General features: G+C 40.2%; 1 protein-coding gene across 3 annotated transcripts in view; it reads left to right on the forward strand.

Annotated features, from left to right (window-relative positions):
• Positions 1–20,519, forward strand: part of LOC133863539 (calcium-transporting ATPase 9, plasma membrane-type) — a 93,749-nt gene that overhangs the window by 33,749 nt on the left and 39,481 nt on the right. For all 3 annotated transcript variants that reach the window (XM_062299518.1, XM_062299517.1, XM_062299519.1), the window contains one exon: positions 8,109–8,246. In XM_062299518.1, coding sequence (XP_062155502.1) covers positions 8,109–8,246 — 138 coding nt within the window. The remainder of the gene's footprint in view (positions 1–8,108; positions 8,247–20,519) is intronic.

Consider the following 20,519-nt stretch of genomic DNA (forward strand, 5'->3'; position numbering starts at 1 on the left):
TCTCAAAAGATGGAACGAACAGGAGTTTGGTAATGTGGAGTTCTGCAAAAAAATCCATATGGAAGAATTGTGTGCTCTCGATAGTTTGGAGGAACAACGTGGCTTAACTCCCGAAGAAAAGGTGAGGAAATGTGGGTCATCAGAGATCTGGAGAATTCTATTTTACAGGAGGAGACTAGTTGGAGACAGAAGTCTAGGGTTCTTTGGCTTAAAGAGGGTGATAAATGCACTAAATTCTTTCATTGGGTAGCCAACTCGAATAGGAGGTCCAATTCCATAGAGTCACGCTCAGTCAATGGCTCTACTTCTTCCGATCAGCAGGTTATTAGGGATCATGTTGCTCAATTTTGTAAGTCTCTTTTTGCAGAACCTTTCTGTTGGAGGCCTAGGATGGATAACCTTGCTCTTGACACATTGGATGCGGGTGAAGCCCTCTTCCTTAGAATTTCCTTTTGAGGAAAGGGAGGTCTTAGAGGTGGTTAAAGGGTTGAATCGTGATAAGGCTCCAGGCCCTGATGGGTTCACTCTTGCGTTCTTTCAAGACTGTTGGGATGTGATCAAGACTGATCTCATGGGGATTTCAGGACTTTCACACTCATGGCAAGTTTGTCAAAAGCATTAATGCCACTTTTATAGCCTTAATTCCAAAGAAGCTTGGGGCTGTGGATCTTAAAGATTTTCGGCCTATTAGTCTTGTAAGTGGTGTTTACAAGATCATTTCTAAAGTTCTTGCTAATAGACTTAGAAGGGTTGTGGAGAAGATTATCTCGAATCCCCAAAATGCTTTTGTGATAGGAAGGCAAATTCTTGATTCTGTTCTTATAGCTAATGAGTGTTTGGATAGTTGTATCAAATCAGGTGAACCAGGGTTACTTTGTAAACTGGATATTGAGAAGGCTTATGATCATGTCAATTGGGATTTCTTATTGTATATGTTGAGAAGATGTGGCTTCGGGGAGAGATGGTGTTCTTGGATAGCGCATTGTATCTCTTCGGTGCGTTTTTCTGTCTTGGTGAATGGCACCCCTTATGGTTTTTTTCAGCAGCTCTCGTGGTCTTAGACAGGGTGACCCTCTGTCGCCTCTCTTGTTTGTCATCGTGATGGAGGCCCTTAGTAAGTTGTTCTCTATTGCTGTTCAAAGGGGCTTCCTCTCTGGCTTCTCTGTGGGCTCTGGCTGCAATGGAGTGATCAACATTTCTCATCTGTTATTTGCAGACGACACTTTAGTTTTTTGTGGGGCTAATGCTGATCATCTTCTTTATCTTCGTATGTTATTACTGTCCTTTGAAGCTGTTTCAGGTTTGAAGATTAATTTGGCTAAGTCAGTTTTGGTTCCTGTGGGTCATGTGGATAATATGGATTTGGCTGGCATCTTGGGCTGTGGAGTCTCTTCTCTTCCTTTAAAGTACCTTGGACTTCTGTTGGGGGCTCCTTTTAAGGCTAAGTCCAGCTGGGATGAGGTAGTTGGTAAGATTGAGAGGTGGCTGGCTAGCTGGAAGCGGCTGTATCTGTCAAAGGGTGGCAGAGTTACCCTTATAAAAAGCACTCTCTCTAATCTCCCTACGTACTTTCTCTCGCTATTCCCTATTCCCTCCAGTGTTGCTAGTCGTATAGAGAAGCTGCATCGAGATTTCTTGTGGGGTGGCATAGGTGAAGAATTCAAATTTTATCTGGTTAATTGGTCCAAGGTTTGTTCTCTTATTTCAAATGGTGGTTTGGGCATCCAGAATTTGAGGATCTTCAATAAGGCTCTATTAGGGAAGTGGCTGTGGCGTTATGCCCATGAGAGAGAGGCTTGGTGGAAATCTGTTGTGGATGCAAAGTACGGTTCTACTTGGGCTGGTTGGTGTTCTTTAGACCCCCCTGGGTCACATGGAGTGGGGCTTTGGAAGAATATTAGGAAGGGGTGGAGTTTGCTTTGTAGCCATACCAGATTTATTTTGGGAAATGGATCTAGGATCCGTTTTTGGGACGATGTGTGGTGTGGTGAGGTGCCCCTTAAGGAAGTTTTCCCAGTTTTGTATGATATAGCGTGTGACAAGGATGCACATGTTGCAGACCATTTGGTTGTGGTAAGCGGGTCCCATCAGTGGGATGTTAGCTTCTTTCGAGCGGTCCACGACTGGGAGGTGGATGTTTTGGCCTCATTTTTTTCTTTGCTGTACTCAACCAGAGTGGATTGTGATGGGGAAGATCAGCTTTGGTGTTCTCCTTCTCACAAAGGGAAATTTGATGTTAGATCTTTCTATAAGGCTCTTGCTTGCAAAGAGGCTTTTTATTTTCTATGGAAAAGTATATGGCGGACCAAAGTTGCCTTGAAAGTGGCTTTCTTTGCTTGGACGGCAGCGCAAGGGAAGATCCTCACCTTGGACAATCTCAGAAAGAAGCGTGTCATTGTGATTGATAGATGTTGCATGTGCAAAATGAATGGGGAGTCGGTGGATCACCTTCTTCTCCATTGCGAGGTTGCATGCGCTCTATGGAACGCCATCTTTAGTTGCTTCAGTCTGTCTTGGGTAATGCCTCTTCGGGTAGTAGATTTATTCGCTTGCTGGTGGACGGGTGGTCGCTCTCGGAGTGCGGTCGTGTGGAAGATGGTCCCTTGTTGCCTTTTGTGGTGCTTGTGGAGGAAACGCAATGATAGACAGTTCGAGGACAAAGAAAGAATCATTGAGGAACTCATTTCTTTTTTCTTTCATTCTTTATACTCTTGGTCGGCTGTGTTCCTCGCACCTTTAGTGATTAGTTTTAATGATTTCCTTGTTTTGTTTTTTTCTTCGTCTTAGATGCCTTTCTTGTATACTTCCTGTGTACTTGATTGCGCTTTGCACTTTTTAATGATATTTCTCTTACTTATAAAAAAAAAAAAAAAAAAAATATTGGAGGAGCCCTTCCTTCAGGCGAACCCACCTTAGGCGAAGATTGGGAAAGAGAAAACCCTGAACCAATAGAACCCAAAGCAGAACCAGCACCCAGAACCAACCCTGCTTCCCTCCTCTTCCACCACCTAGCATCAACATTTTCCAACGCCACAGCCTCCTGAGCTGCTGGAGGGGGCATACCCGTAAGGCTTAGAGTATCTGACAACCACCTTCGGACCTCTTTTAGCCTTGGACTTGCGGAAGTAGAAATTTAGAGGCTTTGACGTCCTCGGCCCACCCCCCAAATCCACATGACCGTGTACCTGGGGGGTTAATCACCGTTTGGTTAGCGAGAATCTCCTCCTGAATAGCTGCTGAGGAATCCCCAGAAGTAGCTGGAAAATGAATAAGAAGAGAATCGGTGCTTGGACCCGAACCCCAGTCCGAAACCACATGTAGACCTGTACTCGGATCTGAAACCATACCCGGACCCAAACCGGACTTCGAAACTACAGAAATGAGCTCACGCCCCGCAGTTACGAACCCTCTAGCCTTCTTTAGAATGGGCTTAAACCCAACCCGAGCCTTCCTGACACCTAGAGAGAGTTTGGGCTTCAGGTCCAGCCCAAAGAACTGGAGCACGATTGAAACCCGGTCCAAGTCTTACTTGAGGAGCCCGAGAAGCTTCTTCCAAAATCTAGGAAACTCTAGCTTCATCTTCCTAACCTTGCCGCTGCAATGACTCCGGATTTGCTTTTTCTTCTCCATTAACCACGGTAATTTCTCCTCCAAGTCAAAGCAGTTCACCGCCACTCCCATATCCTCTTTGTCTCTAAATAGCGACACCGACAGCAGATCCAACTCGTGCAGTTCAGCCTAGCTATATGAAGAAAGAGAGGAAGAGAAATGATGGTGATCTGAGGCTGAAAGCTAGTGGAATTGAAATAATGTCTAAAACACCCAAGTAATTATTAAGGAGAAGTCATTCATTGAGCTCATATCTATAGCATCCAAGGCCTCTAATTGAAAGCAGTTCAAGATCATGTATGTATATGTGTGGCAAATGAGAGCACATGGTTTGCATATCAGTTTGGTATAATGATGGTTACTGATTTCTACCTTTAACTACCTTAGAACAGTGAATACCACCATGTTGAAGAGGAAAAAAAGCCATGGTTTTTCGTAGTTCTCGCTTTTTAAATAGTTGTCACTCGCATAGATTAGCAACATACCCAATGGTGCTTAAATTGTTATTGAAGGTCACAATTTTGCATTAGAATTGTGTTATATCCCGTATTAGTACCATCTTTCTACATAGATTGTATGTTTTCTGGATTGATCCTTGCAACTTGGGGCTCTTTTCGGTGAGCGGTTTTTTTTAAAAATATTCAAAATTGCGAATACCGAGTGAATTTGTTTTTTGAAATTATGGTTGGGATGACTGAATACCTGAGACAAAATTAGAAAAAGTTGGACAAAATCTGAGTAGAATTTGGATTCTAAAAAATAGTATTTGAAAAATAATTGTCACCCAAACATGCCCTTAATTTCTTAGGTCATTTTTAATGAGTATGTTTCTTTTGTTTTTCATTTTCAAAGAATATTTTGGTGATTGAAATAAGTTCATTCAAGAATCATCTGAAACATTTACATCCCTTAAAAGTAGGGCTGGCAATTTTGACATGACACGACAACCCGACACGAACATGACACGAAATTAGCGGGTTTGGATCTACCTCAAACGGGTTTGGGTCAACATCTTAATGTGTATTTGAGAGACCCGTTTATGACCCGTTTATCTCAGTTAAACGGGTCGTGTCACGGGTCACCCGTGGGTGACCCGCCAGACACGATTACCTTTTTTTTTTTTAATATATATATATATATATATATATATATATATATATTTTATTAATAAATATATGCATATATATTGATAAAAATAACTTATTTAATATATCAGTTATTAATTAACAATAATTAATTAATGTTATACAATATATAATTATTAGTTATATCTATAAGTATCTATATAATATATAATTTAATTATAAAAGATAATTAATATGATTATATCTTATATGATCTAAGAGACTAAGACTCTAAGTTTAATAATTAAATATCTAATGATTGTTGAATTAACAATAAATTGTTAATCATATGATTTAATGAAAATCTTGATACTTAATTGTGTTATTCAAATAATTATATCATATACAATGACAATGTAATTGGTATAATCCCAAATCAATTGATTAGCATTAAAATCAACAATGTGTTTCTTATAATCACAAATTAAGTATAATTATTATATATATATATATATATATATATATATTTGAGAAATCATAGATCTTTTATAAAATCATCCAGAAAAGGCTTGCTCCGCAAGTACATATGATCGTATGTATTATCACTAGAATTTATATGAAATGCTTATGATTTAGGATCCGTTTGGGTTTGCGATTTCAAAAAGTGCGATTTAAAATCACGATTTTAAAATGTGTGATTAGAAAAAAGTGATTTTTAAAAACACAGTTAAGCGTTTGGCAAAATCGCAGTTTAGCATTTAAAATCGCAAATTAGCCTTTAAAATTTTGCGTTTTCAAAAAAGCACCATCTTATCTGCGATTTGAAAAAGCAGATTTTCTCCGTTTTCAAATCGCAATTTTTAAAAACGCAATTTCCAAACGATTTATGTTCTGCGATTTGGTTTAAAATCGCACTTATTGTCTACGAAATCGCATTCCCAAACGCACCCTTAACAATTTATATGATATTAAATCTTATGTGATATAGCACATTATATATTTATTATATAATGTAATAGTCATATCAACAATACTTATTTTGTATTATTATATAATTAAGTGTGATCCAAGTTATAACAATATACTATGATCTAATAACAATAGCTAGATGATATGATCTAACAATTCATTTGATTTAATTTAAATATGATGTAACATTTTATATGATATTAAATCTCATGTTATACGGCACAATGTATAATCTAATAATCATATCAACAATAATTATTTTGTATTATTGTGTAATTAAGTGTGATCCAAGTTCTAACAATGTATTATGATCTAAGAACAATAGTTAGGTGATATGATCGAACAATTCATTTGATTAAATTTAAGTATGATCTAACAATTTATATGATATTAAATCTTATGTCATATGACACAATGTATATTTATTATAGAATCTAATAATCCCATAGTTATATCTCCTATATATGCGAATTATAATGATAATATGTTAATGCTTATCTAGTTATATTATATAATATAAATGTTATTATTAGATACTATCGGTCTATCATACTAAGGAAGTTATGACAATGTATTAATCTTATGGTCCTATCTCATAATGATTTATTCATTAATCTTATAGATAGAATAATCTTTCAAAAATGGTATGTTGAAGTTACTTTAATAATTAATGCTGAATTTCAAATTTCAAATAGAATAATTTTCATTTTTCACTTCTCAAAAATAAATCAATTTCTATTTTTTTTTTTCACATTTTAGATCTAATTAATAATTTTTTATTATTATTTAAATAAAAAAATTATAAAAATAATAATGTGATTTTACTTTTCTATATAAAAAATTACAAACATTTTTCTACTTTAAATCACAATCACATTTTATTAATATTAAAAAATAAATAAATTAAAGAAACAACTCAATAGTTTGGCAAATAGTACAATATTCTTAACCGGGCTGTTTTACTCAGAACTAGGTACAAATTTTTAGAGTCCTCAATGAGTTGTCCCTTGTGAGACAGCATTTATGTTCTACATCGAGTGAAAAAAAAGAAGAAGAAGAAAATAGAGATCGGAGGCGGTTGGAAAATACCTTCACTAACGGACAAAATGACTTGAAAATGTTAAAGGAGAAAAAAGACTGGAAATCTCTGCACAATTTTAATGTAGAAAAGGACATCTATCCAAAAAAAAAAAAAAAAAATGTAGAAAAGGACAAACAATGAAACAACTCCCACTGACTCCCACAGCTTTACTTCCTAGTTCCTAAATGGTACATCGGAAATATAATTTCTAGATCACCGGCCAAAAAACCTTTTGATATCACTATTATAAATAAGGTTAGTGTGGCATCGGTTAATGCAAGCGACTTCATGAGTTCATGGTGTCCTGCAGCCACTGTGCATTGCGGCATGGCATGTCACCTCAGTCCATCAAGCCACGTCTCCCAACGTCTCCAAAGCCTCAGACAAATTGAGTCAAATTTATTTTTTCTATTTTACCCTTATCCCCAACTTTTCAGACGTTTTCAGTGATTAGGTAGAGAAGGGCAAAATGGAAAAACAATTGACTCAAATTTTCTGAGGCATTGGAGACACAGTTACACTACAATCAAAGCAACCCTCTTGAGCCACGTGCACCATCTTTTCTATTAACTTGACATCAATATCATTTGTCTTCCCAATCTTCAATCTTCCATCTTCCAGATTCTTCCTCATTTGCACGTCCTCTTCTTCTCATTTTTGCTTTCAAAGCAACATTCAGACCTTGAGCCGTGTAATCCCGCGTATAGAACCCAGATCTCTCCATCATCGGAGCCGGAACGTTTCGGCCTTTCGGGAGCTTGTGAAAGTTTTTTTCACATTTCTTGACCAGAGACAGTACTCCATCAGATCTGCTTCTTCTGCTTATTTCTCTTGAGCCACTGCATCAGATTGGCTTCTGTTATTCTTCCACTACATCCGAAAATGTGTACGACTGCTAAGTCTCTAAACTCTCTTGCTTTCTTCTTCAATCATTCATTCATTTGCGTATGGATCCTCTTTATTTCTGTTAAAACGTTATGTTAAACGGGTTTCACGGGTCGTGTCGGGTGACCCGTGAAATAGCCGTGTCGTGTCTGGAGCCCCGACCCGTTAACATAAACGGGTCGTGTTTGGGTCTAGCTTAAACGGGTCGCGGGTCTTAACGGGTCGTGTCGGGTACCCGTTTTGCCAGCCCTACTTAAAAGCAACCCAAAAAATTTGGGACCAAAAGCAGTTAGTGTTGACCATTGAATTTCTTCTAACCTCATAGTTTCTCTACTAATCTTTTATGTTTCTTTTTGAAATATATTATGGGCAGATATTTAGATTTTTTTCTCCTACTTTTGTGCTGTTTGCAAATGTTTTAGCCAATTGTTAAAAAAACCTTCAATTGTTGAGGTTTAAATGGTTGTTTACTTCTAGTTATTTTTTTTTTTGCATTGCAGATGACTGTAGTAGAGGCATATGTTGGGAGAAAGAGGATAAATCCACTTGGTGACTCTTGGCAGTTGCATCCAGTGCTATCCTCTCTACTTGTTGAGGGAATTGCACAGAATACCATTGGCAATGTTTTTGTGCCTAAGGTTAGCTACCCTCTTTTTTGTTGTTACAGAATCTGGAGAGGGCTTACAAAGAGGTTGTAATCTTAACGTTTTTGTGTGGACGGTTTCTCAAAAGCAAAATATCCTACATTCTTCATGAATTCTGAGTTGGCCCTTTCAATGGATACCTTTGATTTTGATAGAAGCTATTGTTTGAGAGGATCAATTTGTTTAGGAAAAATATATATATGAAGAAATGATCCTTTGCTCAATATGTTAATTTACATGCATATTTCTTGCTAGAAAATTTTGCTAGGAGCCCCTCTTGTATATGTGGTCTCTACTAATTTTGGTGGGTATTTTGTCGAATGTCCTGAAGTGTTGGGATGGTTTCTCTATGGCTTTTTTTCAGAAGTGTTGGGAGGTATTGAAAGAGGACATCCTGGCAGTTTTTAAGGAGTTTCATAGTCAACAAAAGTTTGAGAAGAGTTTTAATGCAACCCTTGTTTCTCTTATCTCAAAGAAGACAGGTGTTGTAGACATTAAGGACTTCTGTCCGATTAGTTTAGTGGGTGGTGTTTATAAAATTATTTCCAAGGTCTTAGTAGAAAGGCTAAAATCGGTGTTGGGAAATATAATTTCTAATTCACAAAGTGTTCATCGGTGATAGAACATAGAAATTTTGGAAGCTGAAACCTTACTCTTTACCGAGCATTCATTGATCATATATAGAGTTTCATTACAGAGTTTAAGTTAAATACTAACTCTAGTCTAGCAACCGGTTTCTACCTCTAAATACATTCAAACTATAACACTCGAAATCTTTATCTAGCTATGATACTATTGCATTAGGACTCTATAACATGTCTCGGCTTTTGGATAGAAGTAGAGGACTTCTTAGTAGAGTCCCGGTTGGACACCTCCACAGATTGAGCCGCACAAGACTCCTGCTGGGACTTTGAGTCTTGTGCGAGAGGTGTTCTAATACCCTCCCGCAAGTTCAACGGGGGAGATCGCACGCTGAGCTTGAAACAGAGTTGTTGAAACTTGGCCGAAACAAGGGGTTTTGTAAGGACATTGGCAAGCTGATTTGAGCTAGGAACAAACCGAACCACCAAGGACTTATCAGCAACGCGATCTCGGACAAAGTGGAAATCAATTTCCACATGCTTGGTACGAGCATGGAATACCAGATTAACAGACTTGTAGGTGGCACCAATATTATCACACCAAAGAGTTGGGGGAGAGGAGGTCCGAACACCAAGTTCTTGAAGGAGTGCCTGGATCCATAAGAGTTCAGCTGTGGTGTTTGCAACAACCTTATACTCTGCTTCTGTAGAGGACTGAGAGACAGTGGATTGTTTGCGGGAGCTCCAAGATACCAAGTTTGAACCAAGAAAAACACAATATGCACCGGTGGAATGACGATCGTCTGGACATCCAGCCCAATTAGCATCCGAGTAAGCTTGAAGAACATTGGAAGATGAGCGATGAAGAAGGAGCCCATGAGACAGTGTATACTGCAAGTATCTGAGAATTCTTTTAACGGCCTGCCAATGTGGTTTAAGTGGTCGATGCATGAATTGGCACACGCGGTTTACAGCAAAGCTTAAGTCTGGTCTTGTGAGAGATAGATATTGTAGGGAGCCGACTGTACTGCGATAGAGAGACGGATCTTCCATTGGATCCCCTGAAAAGGCAGAGAGGACGGACGAGGAAGCCATTGGAGAAGCAATAGGCTTTGCTTCATGCATGTTTGCCTTCTTTAAAAGATCCATAATATGGCGCCTTTAAGAGAGAAGAAGACCTGAGTTCAGTTTGAGAACTTCAACACCAAGAAAATAATGTAAATCACCCAAATCTTTAACAGCAAAGTCAACATTAAGGAGGTGAAGTAAATCCGGGATGGCAGCTGGATCCGAAGCTGTGATGATGATGTCATTAACGTAAATAAGCAGAAATACGGTGACTTGACTGTGTTTTGTAAAGAAAAAGAGACGAGTCGGCCTTGGACCCGACAAAACCAAGTTGGATGAACTTGTTACTTAACCTGGAAAACCAGGCTCTAGGCGCCTGTTTGAGGCCATATATTGCCTTGTGAAGCTTGCACACATGATGAGGAAAGTTAGGATTGGTAAATCCCGGTGGCTGAACCATATGAACATCCTCGGACAAAAGACCATGAAGAAAAGCATTTTGTATATCAATCTGTTTCATTGACCATCTAGCAGAATATGCAAGGGAAAGCACTATACGGATCGTAGTGGGCTTAACAACTGGACTATAAGTTTCTCCATAGTCTACACTTGCTTGTTGATGGAATCCTTTGGCTACCAGCCGAGCTTTGTGTCTCTCAATGGAACCATCGGCTTTTCTTTTCAGTTTGAACACCCATTTGCATCCTACTGGATTTTGGGAGCCGTGTGTAGGTACAAGGGACCATGTCTGGTTATGGAGAAGAGCATTAAACTCAAGTTGCATTGCATTTCTCCATTCTGGAATACTCACAGCATTTGAGAAACAGGTTGGTTCCTGAGTGGCTGAGGCATGCTGTGTTAATAAACCCCGAGGAGCAGGATATCGGACAGTGCCATCTGTGAGCTGTCTAGGCTGAACGATATTGTTCATAGACCTAGTATGCATGGGATGTATTCGGGCAGGAGGAGTTTCCTCATAGGAACTGGAACAAGAGCCGTGTGGTTCTGCAGAATTGGAAGAAGAGGAATTGGAAGAAGAAGGTGGTGGTGCAGGAGGTTGTGGTGGAGATGGAGTGGGTGGAGGTAAAAGAATAGGAGGGAAAATAGGAGCTTGAACAAGAGTGGAATTAGGAGGAGTTGCAGAACCTTGAGAAGCATAAGGAAATCGGGATTCATGGAAGATGACATCCCGAGAGATGTACACTCGGCCAGATTCTGTGTGAAGGCATTTATAGCCTTTGTGATGTTGACTGTATCCAAGAAAAACGCATTCTTTGGAGCGTTGGGAGAATTTATGAGTGTTGTAAGGCCTGAGATTTGGAAAACACGCGCACCCAAAAACTTTAAGAAACTTGTAATCAGGAACTTGATGAAATAATTTTTCAAAGGGGGACTGATTATTGAGCATTGGAGTTGGCATTCAGTTGATGAGATAACAGGAGGTAAGGCAAGCATCTTCCCAGAATTTTTGAGGGAGAGAACTCTCGGCCACTAGGGCTAGAGTGGTGTTAATTAAGTGTCCATGCTTGTGTTCGGCACACCCTTGCTGTTGGTGTGTATGAGGGCAAGAAATACGATGCGTGATGCCTTGAGATTGAAAATAAGAGTGAAGATTACGATATTCACCCCCCCAGTCCGATTGCACACTGATTATTTTTGTGTTTAAGAGCCGTTCAACCATAACTTGGAACTTAAGGAAGACATACATGACATCTGATTTGGCTTGTAGAGGAAAAACCCAAGTAAAACAACTAAAGGCATCAATGAATGACACATAAAACCGACTTCCGTTTATTGATAATGTTGGTGAAGGTCCCCATACATCGGAGTAAATTAATTGTAAAGGACTACAAATTGAAGCACTAGAAGAACTAAATGGCTGCTGATGACCCTTGGCTTGTGCACATGCAGAGCAAGGGGAGGAAGCCTTATTTGAAGAAACTGGAAGGTTGAAAGAACATGCTGAACTGTGCGAAAGGCAGGATGACCCAAGCGCTTGTGCCATGAAGCTGTAGAAGTGCGTTCACCGACAAAGGCTTGTTTTATTGACGAAGAACTGGTTGACGGAAGAAGGGGATAGAGACCATCTTTAGTTTGCCCTTGGTGGAGGATGGCCTGGTTTGAATGTCCTTAATCAAGAAATAAGATGAGTGAAAGTCAAAAAATACAGAGTTGTCAAAGGCAAATTTTTGAACTGAAAGAAGATTTTTAGAGATGGATGGAACACGAAGGAGTTGGTTAAGGATAAATTTACGCCGAGAAAAGATGAATGATGCAGAACCAACATGAGAAATAGGCAAACCTGTTCCATCCCCTACTCGGATCTGATCCTGGCCGTGATATTCCTCACGAGATAAGTTGAGGTGCTGTAGCTCGTTAGTGACATGATGTGTAGCACCGGTGTCCAGATACCAAACATCCTCCGCTAGTAGGGCTGGTGTTGAGTAGTAGGCCTGTGGAGAAGGGGGAGGTTGCTGATCTGGAATAGACTCCTGTCGATGGTAGCAACGAAAGACAGTATGGCCGATTTTCCCTCAAATTTGGCAGGTAGGACGGGAACCGGTAGCAGCATCAGGAGAAAAATAGGAGCCACGGCCACGATTGTTGGGAAAATAGCCACGACCACGGTTGAAGGGTCGTCCTCCACGGCCACGGTAGCCCCTGCCTCGAGGTGGGAAGGAGCGATTTGTAAAATTTGTAGCAGCCCGAGGAAGATCAAGGGCAGAGGTCTGCTGGTCCAGGCGCATCTCGTGAGCCAGTAGATGACCATAAAGTTCATCTATGGATAAGGGATCAACCTTGGTGGTGACAGAGGTCACAAATGGGTCATATTCGGAGCCAAGACCTTGAGGAGAAAAGAGACGCTCTCAAAGTCATTGAGAGGTTGTCCGGCGGCAACGAGAGTGTCACTAAGAGTCTTGATGGTTTGGAAGTATTCTGTAATGGAGCTGCTACCTTTCTTTACTGTGGCAAGCTGAAAATATATTTGCATGACTCTAGCACGGGCTTGAGATGCAAACATGGAAAGCAGAGTGGACCAGAGAGCTGCCGAGGAGACGCTGCCAACTACATGAACCATGTAGGGTTTGGTTAATGTGGATATAAGGATGCTGAGTATCATCTGATCACGCTGGTTCCACGCAAGAAATTCTGGGTTGACAATTGTGGCAGGCGCTCCAGCATCAGTTGAAGGATTCGGAATCGTTTGAGGCGGAGGCTGAGATGAACCGTCAAGAAAGCCGTAGGCGTACTGTCCTTTGATGTAGGCGAGAGTCTATGTTTTCCACGCCATAAAGTTTCCTTTGGTGAGTTTGATATGAAGATTCGGATTCATGTTGGGTATGGTAAAGACAACCGGTTGCGGTTGGGGAGGTGGGAGATGAGGTTGAGTGGCTATGGAAGCCACCGAACTGGCAGAAGCACCGGATTCGGAATCAGAATGAGCCATAACTCAAGACGTGTGTCTTTGAGATGGCTCTTATACCATGATAGAACATAGAAATTATGGAAGCTGAAACCTTGCTCTTTACCGAGCATTCATTGATCATATATAGAGTTTCATTACAGAGTTTAAGTTAAATACTAACTCTAGTCTAGCAACCGGTTTCTACCTCTAAATACATTCAAACTATAACACTAGAAATCTTTATCTAGCTATGATACTATTGCATTAGGACTCTATAACATGTCTCGGCTTTTGGATAGAAGTAGATGACTTCTTAGTAGAGTCCCGGTTGGACACCTCCACAGATTGAGCCGCACAAGACTCCTGCTGGGACTTTGAGTCTTGTGCGAGAGGTGTTCTAATAATCAGCGGTAGAAAAGTTTTGGATTCCGTTCTGATTGCTAATTATGATGAATGATAAGAAGGAAGAATTCTTATTATTTCTCAATACCTCAATGATACATCTACACTTGTTTATATAGAGAAGCAACACACTCTAATATGGAATTACAATAAATGAGAACATGTATGGCAAGGAAATCAAATCATAATCAAATCGTAGCACCTGCATATCTTCAACACTCCCCCTCAAGTTGAGGCGAAGATATCTCGCATGTCTAACTTGCACAATGTTGAATGAAGAACATTATTGGCCTCTTCCTTTGTTAAAGTATCCACAAGTTGCTCCCATGTCTTCACATAAGGTATACAAATCAACCTTGCACGCAATTTTTCCTTTATAAAATGTTTATCAATTTCAATGTGTATAGTTTGATCATGCTGGACTGGATTATGAACAATATTAATTGCGGCCTTATTGTTGCAATATGGGCTCATAGCCTCCTTGCAATTATATCCAAGTTCTTTCAGTATAATCTTCAATGATAATAACTCACATATCCCATGGGCCATGGCTCGGAGTTCAGCTTCTCCACTAGATCTACCAACCAATGATTGTTTTGTACCATCCTAGGTAAGTAGATTTCCTCCCACAAGAGTGCAGTATCCCGAAGTAGATCTTCGATCTATGATTGACCTAGCCTATTCTGCATCTGTATAACCTTCTACTTTTAGATAATGATGTCAAGCAAAAAACAACCCTTTCCCTGGTGCAGACTTCAAATGCAACTGCTTCCAGATGCATCAGCAAGTAGATGCTGTTTGTCATGCATTGGCATAGGAGCAGGGACATGTAAAGAGCTACTGTCAGCTAACTTCTTTTCACTCAAACTCTTCACTTTAAGAGAAGTTTGGGTGGATGGTAAATATGGTTGTGACTCAAAAATGGTAACCTCCATCGAGACAAAACGCTTTCGAGGAGGATGATAACATTTATACCCATTCTGAGTAAGGGAATAACCCACGAAAACACATTTGAGAGCATGAGGATCTAATTTACCTTGAGTCGAACCATGGATGTAAACGAAACAGACACAGCCAACACCTTTGGAGAGACACCTTTAGAACTAGATAAATGTGGAGACAATACCTTTTTTTTTTAATAAGTACTAAAGTTTTATTAAAAAAAGGAAAAACGTCCCTAAGTACACATTAACAACAAAAGCAGCCCACAAAAAGAAAGAAACCCAACAAACCTTTAAAAACCAAATTCCCTCAAACCCGAACCCTCAAGAAGCATTCCCCGCTACATCACGCGAGCCTTTCCTTTCATATGTCGAGTGGACGCGCTTGCATCACTGTAGTTGATGGAGGTTACCAAATTCAAAATCTCCTTCCTGCCTTTGGTCTTCGGGCGCACAACCTTAACTTCCCAAAGAAAGTCCTCTTCAAAGGCATCCAGAATCGCGAAGGACGGATCTTCGTCCTCAACACTATCCACTTCCCAATTCAATGCCATGTTGGGAGGAAGAACACCCAAAGGCTAAGGGGAATCTCCATCCTCCCCATTCCAAATCTAATCTCCCTGCTTCCATATAACCACCTCCCTAGACGGACCAAAACCTACTGACCACTTTTGAGATTGGGACAAACCATTCACCCTGAAATCATCATCCTTTCCAATGGTAGGAGTGACGCAATCACTCAAGGGGGACGGAATCCCCACCACCCTAGCTTCCCTAACATCCATAGTCGATGACGAATCGACTGACTCTAAAAGCGAGGTATGAGGAGTAGAAACTTTCACAGCCGAGCTCGGGTTGAGAAACCCCCGCAGAAAGAAACCCTTATTCGAATTAGATGGCTTAAAAATATCCTTCACGGAATCAGCCACTCTCGCAGAATCCATCATTGGAAGCACTACAACTGCTTCCTCGGCTGAAAACCTGACAGGCAACCTCATTGCTGCTATAGACTTTGCAAATAAATCCTTTTCCAAATGCATTGATCTTCCTTCCCTTGCCTTTCGGTAGTACTTCTGGAAAGGCTTAGATATTAGAGACACAGAATAAGAAGAACAAAGCCTCTCTCTCAACTAAGCTACCCTTGAAGGAGAAACCTATGAAGGGGCAAAAATGGGCTAAGAAGACACCTCAGGTCTGAACTGAGGGGCCAAACAAGCACCACCGGAATAACTTTGCAAAGGAGGAGAGGTACCGAAAGAACCAAAGCCAGCAACAGAGCTTATTGGTGCCGGAGAAATCCCCTTAGACCTATGAGAAGCATTTAGAGACACCTAAGACAACACCTCTGGTGTCGGCAAGGGGAGAAAGAAGAAACGTGAAACAACTGGATTCTTGAGCTCCTATGAAAGTTGAGCAACGGCCTCCGACGCAGACAACATGGAGGGAAGGGAATTGTCCGCTGGATCAGAAGCGCACCCACCGATGAAGACCTGTTGAACTTCAAAGCCCCGGGAAGTCAACAGACCCAGATCCACCCCAGATACAGCCACCAAAATTGTCTCAGGCTGAACTAGATTCAAACTGGGATCCAGGACAATACTTTAAGAGGTGTTTTAAAATCTAAGACACTTAAGGGCATTCTATTGATGAGATATGTTGCATTGAGTAAGGCATTGCTCCCATAAGATTTAGGGACATCCATATCAATCATTAAGGACCTAGTTACCTCAAGAAGATGTTGATTTTTCCGCTCAACGACTCCATTTTGCAGGGTTGTATCAACACAAGTGGTTTGATTGAATAATACAATGTTCGCAAAAAAAAGGTACCGAGACTACTAGAGAGATACTCACCTCCATTATCAGAATGAACAAGTTTGATAGAGGCATTAAATTGGATCTGGATCACTCGAAGAAATATCTAAGAAACAGAAGACACCTCACTTTTTATCTTTTAACAAAATAGAACCAAGTGGTTCGAGAGGAATCAACAATAAAGTATATAAACCACCGTTGGCCAGATACCCCAAACATTTAACCAGAACAAAAGGCACATTGCTCTTGGTTATACTAGGGTGAGAATGTCACCCAATGACGTTTAGCAAGTAGTTTCACATTGAAACTTAGAAATAGGATTATGCAAAAATAAGGAGGGAAATAACAGAAAAGAAGGATGCCCTAACCGCTGATGTGAAAGCCAAATTTTTTTGGCAGAGTCCCCAGTCCAAACGGTGTGATAAGCTTGTGGGAGCCGAGCTTGTGTGGGCTGACAATCCAAATAGTACAGAGTATCTCTTAGGCTACCATTGCCGATTACCCTCCCGGTGACTAGGTCTTGAAAAAAAGTAATCATAATAGAGATGACTCTACAATTTAACTCACGCGTAATACAAGCAATGGACAATAAATTGGCTGCAAAATCTGGTATATGAAGAACAAATGACAATAACATTGAGGGTGAGACATATATGTAACCTTTATCAGACATTGATGATAGAGAGCCATATAGGTAACCTTTATTATTATGTTTTGAAGCTGTTCCGGCATTGAAGATTAATTTTGCAAAATAAAAAATTGGTCCTACAGGTAGAGTGGTGATGTAGAAGGGTTGGCTTGTATTCTTGGTTGTAGAGTATCTTCTTTGCCGATGAAGTATTTGATTGTAAGGCTGTATCTATTTGGAATAGTATTATTGAAAAAATAGAACTTTGGTTGGCTTGATGGAAAAAGCTCTATTGACTCTGATCAGGAGTGTGCTTTCCAATTTAGCTACTTATTATCTGTGTCCTTTTCCTATTCCAGTGGTTGTGGCTAATACATTTGAGAAAACTTTATAGGGATTTTTTATGGGGTAGAATTGGGGATGAGTTTAAATTTTATTTAGTGAAATGGTAGAGAGTTTGTACTCTGATGAAATTTGGTGGTTTGGGGTAAGAAATTTGATTCAGTTTAATCGAGCTCTTTTGAGAAAATGGTTGTGACGGTATGCTACAGAGAAAGAGGCTTTATGGAGATTGGTAATAGAAACTAAATATGATAGTTTAATGGGAGGTTGGTGCTCTAAGGAGGTAACATGGCCATTTGGAGTTGGAGTTTGGAAATTTCTTGAAAGTGGGTGTGAAGCGTTTTCACATTTTGTTAGATAGGAGGTGTGTGATGGGTCAAGGGTAAGTTTTTAGCATGATGTGTGGTGTGGGGATATACCATTGAAGATATCTTATCTGGAATTGTTAAGTATTGCACGTAGTAAGGATGCGTTGGTGGTGGATAATATATATTTTTTTTTGATAAGTAATAGCAATTTATTGAAAAGCGCAAAGGGGCGCAACCCTTATACACAGGAAGTATACAAGAGAGCTCCTAAAAGGGTCGAACCGAAAATAAATTTAAAAAATCTACAAAATTAAAGACACTCAAACTATGATGTGGCGCTATCCAAAAATATAAAGTATTGAGCAACCGCTTCCCTAACTCCACCATAGGTGTCTCTACATCTTCAAACAGGCGAGCATTTTGCCCCTAAATACACCACAGCAAGCATAGAGGAGCTAACCGCCAAGCCTCTTTAGCATGACCACTCCCAATTGCCGCCCCCCAACTATTCAATAACTCCAACACCATTCGTGGCATAACCCACTCAACTCCAAATAAAATAAGAACGTAGCTCCAAAGAGCCCGGGCGACCCCGTAGTGAAGCAACAAGTGATCAATAGACTCTCCACTCTTTTTGCATAAACAACACCACTCCATTACTATTACATTCCTCTTACGCAAGTTATCATGCGTCAATATTTTGCCCAAAGCTGCTGACCATACGAAGAAAGCCACCCTTGTTGGAGCCTTAACACGCAAAATATTCTTCCAAGGAAAAAATGGAAGAGATGGGCCATCTTTCCTAATGAGCTCTTTGTAGAAGGATCTCATCTCAAATAAACATTTTTTAGAGGGATTCCACACTAATCTGCCTCCCTCTCCATGACGAGTCGAAGTGGAATATAATCGGTCGAAGAAAGAAAGGAACATATCCATCTCCCAATCCTGGATTTGTTGCGTGAAAAGAACATTCCACTGCATTACACCATTATGGACCACCAAATTATCCGCCACCAACGCGTCTTTGTTCCTTACTATACAAAAAAGAGCTGGAAAGCATTGCTTCAAGGAACTATCCCCACACCACCAGTCTTGCCAAAAACTAATATTAGATCCACTCCCCACTTCAAAACGAATAAAATTGCGGAATTTCTCCCACCTCCTTATATGTTTCCATACACCCACTCCAAAAGAACCCGAAACCTCTTTCGAGCACCACCCACCCTTTAGACTCTGAAATTTGGCATCAATCACCAAACGCTATAACCATTTACCCAAGAGCGCTCGATTGAACTGGATGAGATTGTGAACTCCCAACCCACCTGCATACAAAGGTGTACAAATCTTGTTTCAATTCACTATATGGAATTTTTTCTCGTCACCAATGCCTCCCCAAAGAAAATCCTTTTGAATTTTATCAAGACGATTAGCCACCCTCACTGGAATAGGAAACAAAGATAAGTAATAAGTGGGAATGTTGGAGAGCGTACTGTTAATAAGAGTCAACCGGGCACCCTTCGACAAGTACATCTGCTTCCAACCCGCCAACCTCCTTTCCATTTTTTCAATAACACCATTCCAAATAGAGTTGGACTTGTAAGAAGCACCCAACGGCAAACCCAAGTAAGTCATAGGCAAAGAGGCAACCCTACATCCAAGAAGATTAGCCAACCTTTCGACATCCTTTACTCCACCAATTGGAACAATTTCTGATTTTCCTAAATTAATTCTCAAACTAGAAGCTGCCTCGAAGCATAAGAAGATACATCTCAGATGTCGAATTTGTTCTTCTTGAGCACCACAAAAAATCAAAGTATCATCAGCGAACAGCAGGTGGTTCACAACTAAGGCCTCAGAATCTCTGGAACCCACTGAGAACCCTGTCAAATTACCCTTATCCAATGCGGCAATCAACATCCGACTCAAAGCCTCCATAACCACCACAAACAACAACGGAGAAAGAGGATCTCCTTGTCGCAATGCACGAGAGCTACTAAAGAAACCCAATGGGGTTCCATTTACAAGAATAGAGAATCTCACCGTGGAAATACAAAAACGTATCCAATCCCTCCATTTTCCCCCCAAACCACATCTTTGTAGCAAATAGAGCAAGAAATCCCAGTTCACATGATCTTATCCTTCTCCAAATCTAACTTACACAGGAGTCCAGGTTCCCCCGATCGAATATGACTATCCACACATTCATTTGCAATAAGCACAGAGTCTAATATTTGTCGACCTCCAATAAACACATTCTGAGTGTTGGAGATAATCTTGCCCACAACGGACTTAAATCTGTTGGCTAGAACCTTTGAAATAATCTTGTAAATCCCCCCCACCAAACTAATAGGGCGAAAGTCTCTGACATCCATGGCACCAGTCTTCTTAGGAATCAAAGAGACAAAGGTAGCATTCAAACTCTTTTCAAACTTGCCTCGAGCATGAAATTCTGCAAAAACATCCATAATATGCAGTTTTAAGATTAGAAAATTCATTGGAATGCAATTTTTACTGGACCAGTATAGGATTGGGAGGTAGAGGTGGTCATTTCTTTCTTTGAGAGGTTGTATTCTTTTTTCTTTTTTGATGAATAACTTATAACAACAATGTGACATATGAAATCCCCATTTGCAGCAAATCTCTATATTACCTGGAGTTCTTTTAAACATCCCTCTATCTAAGACCTGAGCACGCACTTCAAACTGGATTTTCTGCAAAATCTGTTCTTCAGTCCTAGGAAGGCCACCATGCCGAATTTCGTTTCTATTTCTCCATAA

Source organism: Alnus glutinosa, chromosome 3, assembly GCF_958979055.1.
Source record: "Alnus glutinosa chromosome 3, dhAlnGlut1.1, whole genome shotgun sequence".
Taxonomy (NCBI): Eukaryota; Viridiplantae; Streptophyta; class Magnoliopsida; order Fagales; family Betulaceae; genus Alnus; species Alnus glutinosa.